This window comes from Populus nigra, chromosome 14, assembly GCF_951802175.1.
Source record: "Populus nigra chromosome 14, ddPopNigr1.1, whole genome shotgun sequence".
Classification (NCBI taxonomy): Eukaryota; Viridiplantae; Streptophyta; class Magnoliopsida; order Malpighiales; family Salicaceae; genus Populus; species Populus nigra.
This window is the reverse complement of record NC_084865.1, coordinates 461,115-473,650: the sequence shown is the minus strand read 5'-3', so window position 1 is coordinate 473,650 and position 12,536 is coordinate 461,115. Positions and strand designations below refer to the sequence as shown.

Here is a 12,536-nt window from a genome sequence, read left to right as displayed (position 1 = left end):
GAAACTTATTTTTGTTGATTTTACTTTTTAAATATTGACCTGGTTAAAATTTTTGCTTTGTAATTTTTTTCTTTAAAATACTGTGAATTCCTGCGATGTTTTTCCACATAGTTTTTCTATTTATTTCTTTACAACATACTCTAAACCGTATGGGGGAATCATTGTTCCCTCACACACAAAACATTGTGGATTACAACAGTAATCCACAATGTTTTTCCTTTTTTTTTGCTAACTTTTTTTCTTTTTCATTTTTTTCAATTACAACATACTCTAAACCGTGTGGGGGAATCATTGTTCCTCCACATACAAAATACTGTGGATTACAACAGTAATCCACAATGTTTTTCTTTTTTTTTGCTACCTTTTTTTCTTTTTTCTTTTTCTTTTTGTTTTTTTTCTTTTTTTTCAAAATTATTTTTTCCACTTTCCTATTTTTTCTTTTTTTCCCCAAACTTATTTTTGTTGATTTTAATTTTAAAATATTGACCTGGTTAAAATTTTTACTTTGTAATTTTTTTCTTTAAAATACTGTGGATTGTTGCGATGTTTTTCCACATAATTTTTCTATTTTATTTCTTTACAACATACTCTAAACCGTATGGGGGAATCATTGTTCCCCCACACACAAAATACTATGGATTACAACAATAATTCATAGTGTTTTCCTCTTTTTTGCTAACTTTTTTTGTTTTTTGTTTTTTTCTTTTCTTTTTAAAATTATTTTTTAAAAAAATTACTTTTCTTTTCCACATTCTTTTTTTTTTCTTTCTTTTTCCAAACTTATTTTTGTTGATTTTACTTTTTAAATATTGACCTGGTTAAAATTTTTACTTTGTAATTTTTTTCTTTAAAATACTGTGGATTGCTACGATGTTTTTCCACATAGTTTTTCTATTTTATTTTTTTATTTTTCAAAATTATATTTGTTGATTTTTTTTTAATATTGAGCTGATTGAGACTTTAGTTTTGTAATTTTGTTTCTTTAAAACATTGTTGATTGCTATAGTGTTTTTCCATATGGTTTTTTTATGATTTTCTCCCAAATTATTTTATTTTATTTTATTTTTTAATATTGAGCTGGTTAAAAATTATAGTTACAATATGCGAGGAAAGCACTATAACTTTCCTAAAAAATTACTGTTGATTGCTACGGTGTTTTTTTCAACATCATTTTTTTTTTCTGTTTTTGTTATGTTTTCCCTAAAATTATCTTTGTTAATTTTATTGTGTTTTCTTTTTTTTGTGATATTTTTTTCCAAAATTATCTTCGTCGATTTTTTTTTTTAATATTGAATTGGTTAGAATTTAACTTTGTAATAAAGCTTAATTATGTGGGAAAACTTTGTAGTTTTGCTCATAAAACATTATGGATTGCTACAGTGTCTCTTTGCATGGTTTTTTTTTGTTATAATTTTTTTCAAATTATCTTTTTCAAATTTATTTTTGTAATATTGAGTTGTTTGTGAATTAAAATTACAAGTCATTACAAATAACGTTAAATCATGTGGGGAAGCATTGTAGCTTTCATCACGAAACACTGTGAATTGTTACAGTATTTATAACATGATTTTTTTTTCTTTTTTTTGTTGTTTGTTTTGTTATTTTTTTTTCTAAAATTGTCTTTGTCGAGTTTTTTTTTAATATTGAGTTGATTAAGAATTTAGCTTTGTAATATTTTTTCTTTAAAACACTGTGAATTGTTGTAGTGTTTTTCCATGTGATTTTTTTCAAAATTATCTTTGTTAATTTTTTTTAATATTAAGTTGGTTAAAAATTATAATTACAATAAAGCTAAATCATATGAGGAAAAGCGTTGTAGTTTTTCTCACAAAACACTGTGGATTGCTACAATATTTCTCTAAATGGTTTTTCATTTTATTTTATTGGGAAAAGCGCTATAGTTTTCCTCACAAAACATTGTCTATTGCTACAACGTTTTTTCTTATGGGTTTTTTTCCTTCCAAAATTATCTTTGTTGGTTTTTTTTTTTAATATTAAGTTGGTAGAGAATTTAGCATTGTAATTTTTTTCTTTTTATTAACTGAAAAGTTAAATCATGTGATGAAAGTACTGTATCTTTTCTCACAAAACACTATAGATTGCTACAAATCATTTTGATCAGTCTCTAAGTTTTTGATCACCAACACAACTTTTTTTTTTTGTTATGAAATATTTGCTTCATCATACTTTTAATTTCTAATACTTATCTAGCGTTGGTTCACAATTATAATATTACCAAGTGCATTTGTTTTATAAGCCCGCGGTAGCGCATATGCATGTCATCTCGTGTGTGTGTGTGTGTGTAATGATCATGATAACATTAGAAAAAACTCATATCCTCAAGCAAAATGAAAATTCATTTACCTGGTTATTTTTCATAAATTTATTCATTAAAATTATTTTACAATAGTGATTGACACACATAAAATTTATTAAGTAACATAAAAAATATCATGCAAGACTGCATATATTAAATATATCATAAAAAATAAATATTTAATCTATATAAAATATATTTAAAAATACAACTGAATTATACTAACCTCTTAAAAAATTAAATACCTTAATATAATAAAAAAATATTTGTTATTAAAAACAAGGCTAAAAATGCCAAAAAAATCGCAAGAATAAGTGTTAACTAAGACATAAAATTTTAAAAGACACATATAAAATGGATATTAATAAAAAAATGAAAATTTTTAAAAATAAAGAAAAGAATGGGGCTAGGCATAGTGGGCTTGGTAAACTAGGCCAAGCGCTTGCCAGAACAAGAAAGGTCCCGCGGGAGGGCCTGTTTTCTGACAAAAACATAATAGGATTAAACCCACGCGCGTGGTTCTTTTTTTTTTAAAAAAATCAATGGGGGGGGGGCGATCCTGTTTTCTGACAAAAAAATAGACAACGTGTTATCTGTTTTGGAAGATGATACGTTGTATATAATTTTCTAGCTTTCAGTCACCAGAGTTGCTGAAAAGCAGGTTCTCGTTTTTCCCACCTAATAACCTATTTTAACCATTTTTTCTACGACATGGGAAACACTATTAGAGCATTGTTAAACCAATTAATGACCTAAAAAACATAAAAAATCACTCAAAAACTCATAATTAACTCGGGATAAAAAATCTTTCTGAGCTCAAATTTGTTTTTTTAAGTGCTTTCAATGTAAAAAAAAAACACATAATTTTTACTTCTTTTATCATGTGAAATTATTTGACACAAAAATCGACAGTTTTAGTGGCCGAAAACATCCCCAACAAGTACCTTTTCTCTCTGCACTAGAATTCAATGACTCCCTTTCTCTTTCCCGCCATAAAAGAACTTAAAAAAAAATTTAGTATCGAAATTAAAATTTTAAAAATTAAAAGAATCAATTACCTGATATCTAAAAATAAAAAGGGATTACAATGAACTTTCCAAATAAATTTCAAAACTGCTATCTATTTTACAGTAAAATAGGCTATTTTACTTAATTTTTCTATCTTTTAATTCATCATTCTCAAAAAAAATAAAATGATATTGGATTCAAATTTGGGTTAAAAAAGCTTAGTTATGTACAATACTAAACAAACATATTTAGGTAATGTTTGTAATTATGACAGTAATTATTTTTTATAAAAATATATGAAAATAATATATATTTTTATATTTTTTAAATTGATTTTTAATATTATATTATATTTAAATAATTTAAAATTATAAAAAAAATTAATTTAAAATAAAAAAACTTCAAAAAATCTAATTTGTTTTTTAACAAAAACAAACTCACTACTAGTCTTCCCGTGGGAGAACAATCAATTTGAACCAAGAAATGAATTCCCAATTCCAACGTCATCCATGCACAGTAAACCAGAAACAATGAAAAACCCAAAATTTCTCTTGCTGGACACCAGTATTCCCTTAGTACCCACAGTTAAAAGAGTCAAAAGCCAAAATCACAACACTTTTCCCCAACAAGTGTGAAAAAGAGCCTTGCTTTCTCATTATTCCATGGCTCCTTTCACTTCCACAGCACTGTAAACAGCTCATCTTTTTTACTGTTTAGCTGATGAAATGATAATTTTGTCAGAAATCTTACATCCATACAAGGAAAACGTAAAGCAGACCAAATCCCAACAATAATGATACAAAATTTCAATGTGTCAGTCATTTTTAACCTCTTGTGGTATTTCTTCTTCGTTAGCTTTACTTGGATTTCTACCTTACCACAGCACTCTCGAACTTCATGAACTTCTCATTCTAGAGCCGTGAAAATGGTGAAAATGAAAAGGGTATTGTAATATGGTCCAATGGGGTTTTTCTTTTTGCTGTTTTGCCTTGAAAATCTGAACTACCAGTCCAATTCTCTCCTACTGTTCTCTTCTTCCTCTACCATGTAGCATCTCTCTCTCTCTCTCTCTCTCTGTATCGCTCTTTGAGTTAAGAGGTAAGACATTCTCTTCCTGGACCTCACATTTCATGAACTTAGTGAATGTCTTGTTTCTGCATTCTCAAGTTCAAGAACCTGGCTCTCTAACTTCTGGAACCACAATTCTTTTCTGTGTCCACCAAAGAAGGAAGTACTTTTACTTGGGAGAACAGAGTTTGTCTTGCAATTTCTTCACTCCTGCCTGCCTACTCTTCTTTGTGGAGAATTCCAATCCAAGAACTGAACTTTCATCACCGTGTCTCTCAGCAATGCCGTCAAGGTGAACGATTTCAAGTCCCCTCTTTCTTTTTCGTTGGCCCCCTTGTAGCACTTCATTTCCTTCTTCAACTTACTGTATTTCTGGTTTTAGAGAGGCAAAGACATTAAGTTTAGAGAGACAACTTTGTGGGTGTCTTGAAGTGTATGTCTTTACTTCCTGTTAAATGACCTTCTAAAACATACATTAATGGCCAATACTAGTTCTAGTCTTACAGTAAATACTCTCTTATTCCTTCTCTTCCTTCTGTTCACCACCACGACCTCCACCACTCATCAACGTCACCTCCTCCACCAACCCTTTTTCCCATTTACCACCGCCATTCCACCGACACAACCTCCCTCTTTGTCTCCTCAAACACAACCCAAATACCCTTTCACTTCCACCCCAAACAAAAACAACAATCTACAAAAGCCCTTTTTCCCTGCCCTCCCTTCACCTCCACCACCTCCTCCCACTTCCACACTTGCTACTTTCCCTGCCAACATCTCCTCCCTCCTCCTCCCTCACCGCTCCTCCTCTCCTCACCACAACCTCATTATCTCCATCTCCATCTCCCTTTCCCTCCTTTTCGCTGCCCTTTTAGCTTTACTTTCAGCCTTTTTCATCTATTCTCGCAGGAGAACCCAGCCTTTTAGTCCTCAAAAGGGTTCAAGATCAGAAAGTCTCCGCCTTTACCCCCAAAACACTATCCCATCTGATGGTTCTCCAAAGATTCCAAAGCTCCCACACCGTCCTGGTGTCGTAAGCACAAGCTCAGAGTTTCTTTACCTGGGCACATTAGTGAACCCTCATGCTGGCATCGATGATCAAGACAAGCCAACATCAACCAGCAATGCTGTTCTTAAAACTGGTGTTTCATCATCATCCTCTTCACATTATCAAAAACTCGGGTCACCTGAGCTGAGGCCATTGCCACCATTGCCTAGACATAATTACACACCAACTTATAGAAGTGGTGAAGTTCTTGTTAGTTCAAGTAAAGAAGATGAAGTTGATAGTGATACAGAGGAGGAAGAGTTCTTTTCGCCAAGAGGGTCTTCTGGGAGGAAAGAGGCTAATCATGAGAGTCTGGTTCGTGTTGATTCAAGTTCTAGAAGAGTGATTCAAGGTATTCAAGGAGAGATTTTTGGGTCTAGAAGTTTTAATTCAAGGACTGCTTCGTATCCATTATCAAATTCTTTTTCTCCATCAAAGTCTGTTTCCAGCAGTGTGTCTCCAGTGTCTAATTCTAGCCATAGAAGTGGAAAATCTCGGTCTCCTGATACGATTATTAGTTTTCCTGCTCCAGTTCAGTCCATTAAGCAATCCTCTCCGTCCATTTCTCCATCATCATCTGGGAGAAATTCAGGGGAGACGCTGAATTCTCAGGAGCGAAATTCGGGTTTTTCAGTACAGAATGAGCAGGTTCCAGTGAGTGTTGGTAAACAATTTGTTCCACCAAAACTGCCGCCGCCTCCACCTCCACCTCCACCATCGCGATTTTGGGAGATGCCAGTGGGGTTTAGGATGGCTCAGGAAGTGAATTTGGGGATTCCAGGGCCGCCAGTTCTTGTTATGCCTGCAAAGCCTGTTTTGGTTCAAGATCATGCAATGCCAGTTATGGCCAATGAGCAAATGCAAAGCAATGGTAGCGTTGAGAGGAATGAGGAGAGCATGAAGCCGAAGTTGAAGCCTTTACATTGGGATAAAGTTAGAGCAAGCTCTGATCGGGCTATGGTGTGGGATCAGATAAAATCTAGCTCTTTTCAGTGAGATACTAAAACCCCTTTTTCAGCTTTTTGTGTGTTTTTGAATTTTGTTCGATAGTTTCTTGATTTGTCAAGAAGATGGTCTTATTTCATCGGTTGAGTTAAAATGGTTTTGTAAGTTTGTAGAATGTGGTTTTGATTTCAGGTTAAATGAGGAAATGATTGAGACACTTTTTATGGTAAACAATCCCAATTTTAATGTGAAAGATCACAATGGAATGCGCCAATCCCTTCCTTTGCTGAACCAGGAGAATAGAGTGCTTGATCCAAAGAAGTCCCAGAATATTGCAATATTGTTGAGGGCTCTTAATGTGACCATTGAAGAAGTCTGTGATGCCCTTTTAGAAGGTGAAATCAGAAATATAGAGAAGCCTTTTTTGGATTGTTTGAAATTATCCCTTCAGTGCATTGCAAATTTATTAATGCATGTGCTGCCTGTAGTATTGGAGTCAGTCTTACTGTTAAATGCCTGCTTTATTACCGTAAACAATGTTTGCTTCCTATAGTTTCCCTCCAGGTTGGCTTGAAATTGCTACCCATGCCAAATGTTCAAAATATCTATGCTTGAAGTTGGCACATATTAAGGGTTCTTTTGACTTCGTAATGTGATGATGTGCCACATTTCTTTGACCAGCAACAGCGACAAAACCTTTGGCAGTGGTGGTACTCTTTCGAGAAAGAGTCTTAAATTAAGGAGGTGGAGGGATGCTTTTTAGACAAAAGCTTTTTGCCTGCCACAAGGCAATTCAAAATGCTGAATTCTTTTAATTAAGTGACTTTGTGTTATTGGTTGGTTAATTAATTATAATTCTATTTGGTCCCTTCTTTGTAATTTGCATTAGCAAAAGTTGAGAAAATAATAGTCTCTCTTTATATAACATGGAAATGTTAGTGCAAATGTAAACCTTTGCTCATAGAGGGATCTTATTTTTCCCATGACAACGTTTTCCTTGTTAGGCCAAACGGTCAATCTTTGTCTACTTAGATAATGTCTCCCTCTGCTACTGGAAGAACACTAATAACAATGAGGAGGGTGTGTTTTTGTGTGCGCATCATTGGTGAGAAAGAGCAATGCAGTTGCTAAACCTTTAGCTGGTGTGAACAGGAAATTTAGATACTCTGGGGACAGAGCTTCTTGAAAGCTTATTAAGGATGGCTCCGACTAAAGAAGAAGAATACAAATTAAAAGACTTCAAGGATGAATCACCATTCAAGCTAGGCCCTGCTGAGAAATTCCTCAAGGAAGTGCTTGATGTTCCTTTTGCATTTAAGAGGGTTGATGCAATGCTTTATATTACTAATTTTGATTCAGAAGTTGATTTCCTGAAGAGGTCTTTTGAAACACTGGAGGTAATTCTTCATTTGGCTTGTGGATTTTATTTTCTTCATATATATCATACGTGGTAATGTAGCTGATATTGAAAAGCAGGTATACTGTCCTGTTTCATGCTTTTTATGGACCATCTTATTTCTTACTTTTGTCAATATAAATTTCATTTTTAGTGGTGATCAAAAGGGCTGCATCACTCTTGATCTGCCAAAAATCAAGATGAACCTTAAAAAATTAGAAATGTTTTGATGCATTTAGTCACACTCTCTCTCTTTCTCATTTTTATAGCCATTTGCCGTGAGTTTTTCATATCAGTTCCGTGTAGAATCTTTGTCCCTTTCCTTCTGCCTTGATCACGAATTGGATGTTTTTGATTGTGCTGCTTCGTGATGTTTGTACCTCATCCTGTGATGGTTATTGCAGTTCGAACCATTGGACTGACATCATGTTCTTAGGCGCCATTGGGAATTGCGTTTGAAACAGTGTTTGTTTTTGCTTAAAATTATTTTTTTCATGTTTTTGGATCGCTTTGATGTCAAAAATGATTTTTTTAAAATAAGAAAATATTATTTTGATGCATATTTGAACGAAAAGTACTTTGAAAAACAAATACTATTATACTCCTAAACATCCTTTTAGTCTTTGATATTTCATGCCCTGAAGTTCAAGTAGCTTTTGGAATACGTTCTTGAATGTACGACCAAATGAACAAAACCTCTGACTAAATAAACTTAACCTCTGCATAAAACACCTTAGAAGAAAGTGGATGTGAGGTCTGTAACTTGCATGGTAGCGTGTATTTCACGTTTACCAAGTGACATGAACTCAATCTCGAAAATTTCTTAAGTGGGCACGACTTTCTAAAGGCAGCAACATTGCCAGCCACCTGGGCAGGTAAACTTTCTTGATGTCATTCCAGAGGGTTGTGACTTCCTTCACCAAGATCCTTGGGGATGGAGTGCTACCTCTAATGCATAATCCAGCAAAATAGTTTCATTTGGGAGAAATTTATAACACATTAACAATATATGCCAACATGACCCAGTTTTCTCCCAAATACTGTACCATCATTTATCATTTCCTATTGCTGTAATCTTCCAGCTGCTGCTCATATTTCTTCCTTATTCTACAGGCAGCTTGCGAAGAATTGAGGAACAGCAGAATGTTCTTGAAACTTCTGGAAGCAGTTCTCAAGACTGGGAACCGTATGAATGTTGGCACCAATCGTGGCGATGCACATGCCTTCAAGCTTGACACGCTTCTTAAGCTTGTTGATATTAAAGGCACTGATGGGAAAACCACTCTCTTGCATTTTGTTGTACAGGAAATCATCAGATTGGAAGGCTCTCGTCTTTCTGGTACAAACCAGAATCAAACAACCGAGAAAACTCAACAATCTGCATTCCAGGATGAAGTTGAATTTAGGAAGCTTGGTCTGCAAGTAGTTTCAGGTTTGGGTGGAGAGCTTACGAATGTAAAGAAAGCTGCTGCAATGGATTCGGATGTGCTTAGCAGTGAAGTTGCAAAACTTGCAACTGGAATTACGAAAATTACCGAAGTTCTGAAATTAAATGAAGAAATTGCATTGAAGGAGAGTAGCTGGAGGTTCTCAGAGTCAATGAATGGGTTCATGAAGAAGGCAGAAGAAGAAATTGTAATGCTTCAAGCACAAGAAAAGGCTGCCCTCTCTCTGGTGAAGGAAATAACTGAGTATTTCCATGGGAACTCAGCCAAGGAAGAAGCTCGCCCTTTCCGGATTTTTATGGTGGTGAGGGATTTTCTATCCATTCTTGATCATGTATGCAAAGAAGTCGGAAAGATCAATGAGAGGACCATATGCAGTTCAGCCCGTCCTATGCCTTCAAATCCAACACTTCCACCAGTTTTTCCAGGTCTCATTGGAGGGCATCATTATGGTTCCTCTGATGATGAAAGTTCATCTTCATCGTCATTAGAACACTCCATTTGATTCTGCTGAATCTCGCACTGGAATGCTTAATGGGAATTGGTGGTGCGCGCAGCAGACTATTTGAGTTGAGTTTCTGCATCTAGCCCGTCACCCATTTTTTGGTTGGCCTTCTATTTTGTACCTAAATATATTATTCACTCAAGATTTTGGATTTGTTTACTTCATGTGTAACATACCCAAGGGTTCATGTCAGGACATAATAAAGAAGTAATGGCAGCATATTCTGACCTTTCATGTAAATCTATCAGAAGCTAAATTAAGGTATTTTGTTCAGTGTTAGAATCTGAAGCAATGTTGATTATGTCTTAAATACTATTCTCTTATTCTTGTCAGTTTTTGCAAGTCTAATGATAGTAATCACTGAGTCCCATCACTGTGTTTGAACAGGAAACAAGAGTGCTTCCAACTGTCTCTTACAGTTTTACTAGATAACTGGCTTGAGAGGGTTTTTTAATGTAATTTTTTGTTACTGATTGTTTTTTTGTAAAAAAAAATAAACAAATTGATCCGTGATTCGTTTTGGCGAGTTTGATGATAATATATATTAAATGATATTATAAATAAGGTGTATTTTTAGAAATAGATAAGGTTTTTTTTAGAAATTTCCAGCTGAAAATTTTCTTAGGGTTAGGGATATGATTTTTTAGGTTTGAGAAACCTATCATTTTCCTGTAGCTATAAGTTACGTGCGTGTTTGATAATAGCTTTTGCAAAAATACCTTTTAATTAAAAATATATTAAAATAATATTTTTAATTGTTAATATTAAAACATTAAAACTATTAAAAGATATCTAAAAATTATCAATTCATTATTTTTTTGTGGTGAAAAGCGGGATTCAACCGATTACCAAATGGATAATATAAACACCACTAAAGCTGACAATGTTTCACTGCAATGACATGTCCGTGGCCAAAAGAGGACTGTAAGAAATCTAAGAAAGTGAAATGCATTCCAAATGATCCCCGGGAAATTGAGTTCAAAATCTGTTCCAAACGGCGATATTACTAAGCAGAGGGTTGAGACTTGCAGGTTTAAGGAAATCAACACCATCAACTTCAAAAATGCACGGTGCCGCACCAGCAAATGCATAAGCATTTGATAAGGTCAGCTCAAAAGCCGTGCGCATAAAAAATCCTCCACTAATACAGCCATGAATGTTCCTTTGCTGTGGTTGACAAATACAAGAGTTCAAACCTGCCCTTCAGCCAACAATGCATCGAGCCTTTCTATACCCTCATTCTAAGATTCTCTTTTCTCTTCAGCTTTTGGTCTTTTTTCTGCCTCTTCCCAAAGCAATTTCTTTTGCTCGGTTTCTGGTGAGATCTGGCTAGCAGGAGCTGATTTTCCTGTCTCTGAATCATGAGCGAGTTCCTGCTAAACGATGTGAAATTTACTACAGAGCAACTGTATCTGATGGATCAGTGGTCCCTGCTAAACGAGTTCCCAAAAAAAAAACAAAAAAAAGATACTCTGAGCTTTTTAGAAAATGTAAGATTAGGAAAACATCAAGTGGGTTGAACTTGAACTGCAAAAAAAAAGAAAAAAAAAAAAGAATATCACTAAAAGATGGCGTTATTTGAAGGCCATTAACGTTCTTATGAGATTAGATGAAGATTAACAACATCTAGATTTGTAGTTATTGCCGAATATTATCAAAAAATTATTCCAATCTAAAAAAAAAAACAAAGACAGTGAGATTCAAATTCCTAACCATTTGAATTTTAAGACTTTGATACGAACTACCTCATAACAAGCACGGACTTCTTGTGAGAATACATTAGGAGAGCTAAACCTTATATCTAATATTTACATAGAGATACTGGGAAGAGCATAATCGCTTTACAGAAATGAAAAAATGTCAGAATCTAATGAAAACAGGCAAGCTGCTTTTCTATCATGGAAAAAAGTGGATTTTTTTCAGAGCCAACAAACAAGATTGCAAACATTAAAAAACATAAACGATAAAACTAATGATCCATGCAGCCATAAATAAGAATTTTTCTCAAACATGAGATTAAGGGTAGATATTTAGACTAATGAACAGCATAATTGCATAAACCACAAAGTTTGACTTAGATTTGAAATTACCGCAGTACTTCAGTTTTTGGGAAATGAAATACTTCTCTGAAAGAGGGTTTGTTTTTTGATCTAATCTGCTTTTCAAATTGTTTGAAACATTAAATTGATATATATGTATGTACGGTAGTATATAATAGTTAATATAAAAATTACAATACAAGATTCAACCTATACATAGTATGGTAAAACATAATTGCTGTAATAATATACACCCTAGACTAATGTTTTAATTTTATGATTATCTATCAGCAAGTACTTTCATAAAAAATAAAATCTTTGTTGACAAACAAAAAAAAAAGCCCATTCTCTATAAATCAAGTGGTCTTAGACATGAGAGGGCCCTTATTACATAAAATCATTCCCCATCTCAATAATGATAATTAATTATGAGTTGCAACTAGAAAATATATCGTGTGGCTGAAGAAGCAGCATGTTTTATCCTCTTCATGTTCAGTTGAGTTCAAATGACTTCAATACAGATGTCTTAACAACTAGTACATGAACACTAGACTAATGATATTCAAGGTTTTGTTTGCAAGAAAAAAATGCTATGTTCAAGCACCAATATTATAAGCAGTAATGTTGATTTATGAGATATTATGAACAAATGTAATGATGTCAATAACATCTTTTTACTAACCCATCTATGGATTCATAATCACCCCATGAAGATGCATTGATGTCTACAACATCTTTTACAAGAACAGATTGAAAAGCTCATAA

At 33.7% G+C, this 12,536-nt stretch overlaps 1 protein-coding gene across 1 annotated transcript; it reads left to right on the top strand.

Annotated features, from left to right (window-relative positions):
* The first annotated feature begins 4,117 nt into the window (after positions 1–4,117).
* Positions 4,118–10,014, top strand: LOC133672788 (formin-like protein 2). The gene is made up of 4 exons (XM_062093318.1): positions 4,118–6,433; positions 6,579–6,781; positions 7,539–7,783; positions 8,896–10,014. The coding sequence occupies exons 1-4, from the start codon at positions 4,872–4,874 to the stop codon at positions 9,730–9,732; spliced, it is 2,847 nt and encodes a 948-aa protein (XP_061949302.1). The 5' UTR covers positions 4,118–4,871; the 3' UTR covers positions 9,733–10,014.
* The last annotated feature ends 2,522 nt before the right edge of the window (positions 10,015–12,536 follow it).

What these genes read in the sequence shown, in the direction of transcription:
- LOC133672788 (XM_062093318.1), top strand. Translation starts at nt 4,872, where the DNA reads ATGGCCAATACTAGTTCTAGTCTTACAGTAAATACTCTCTTATTCCTT. An exon ending in CTGTGATGCCCTTTTAGAAG is followed by an intron (nt 6,782 to 7,538) that starts GTGAAATCAGAA and finishes TGGTGTGAACAG; the next exon opens with GAAATTTAGATACTCTGGGG. An exon ending in GGTCTTTTGAAACACTGGAG is followed by an intron (nt 7,784 to 8,895) that starts GTAATTCTTCAT and finishes CTTATTCTACAG; the next exon opens with GCAGCTTGCGAAGAATTGAG.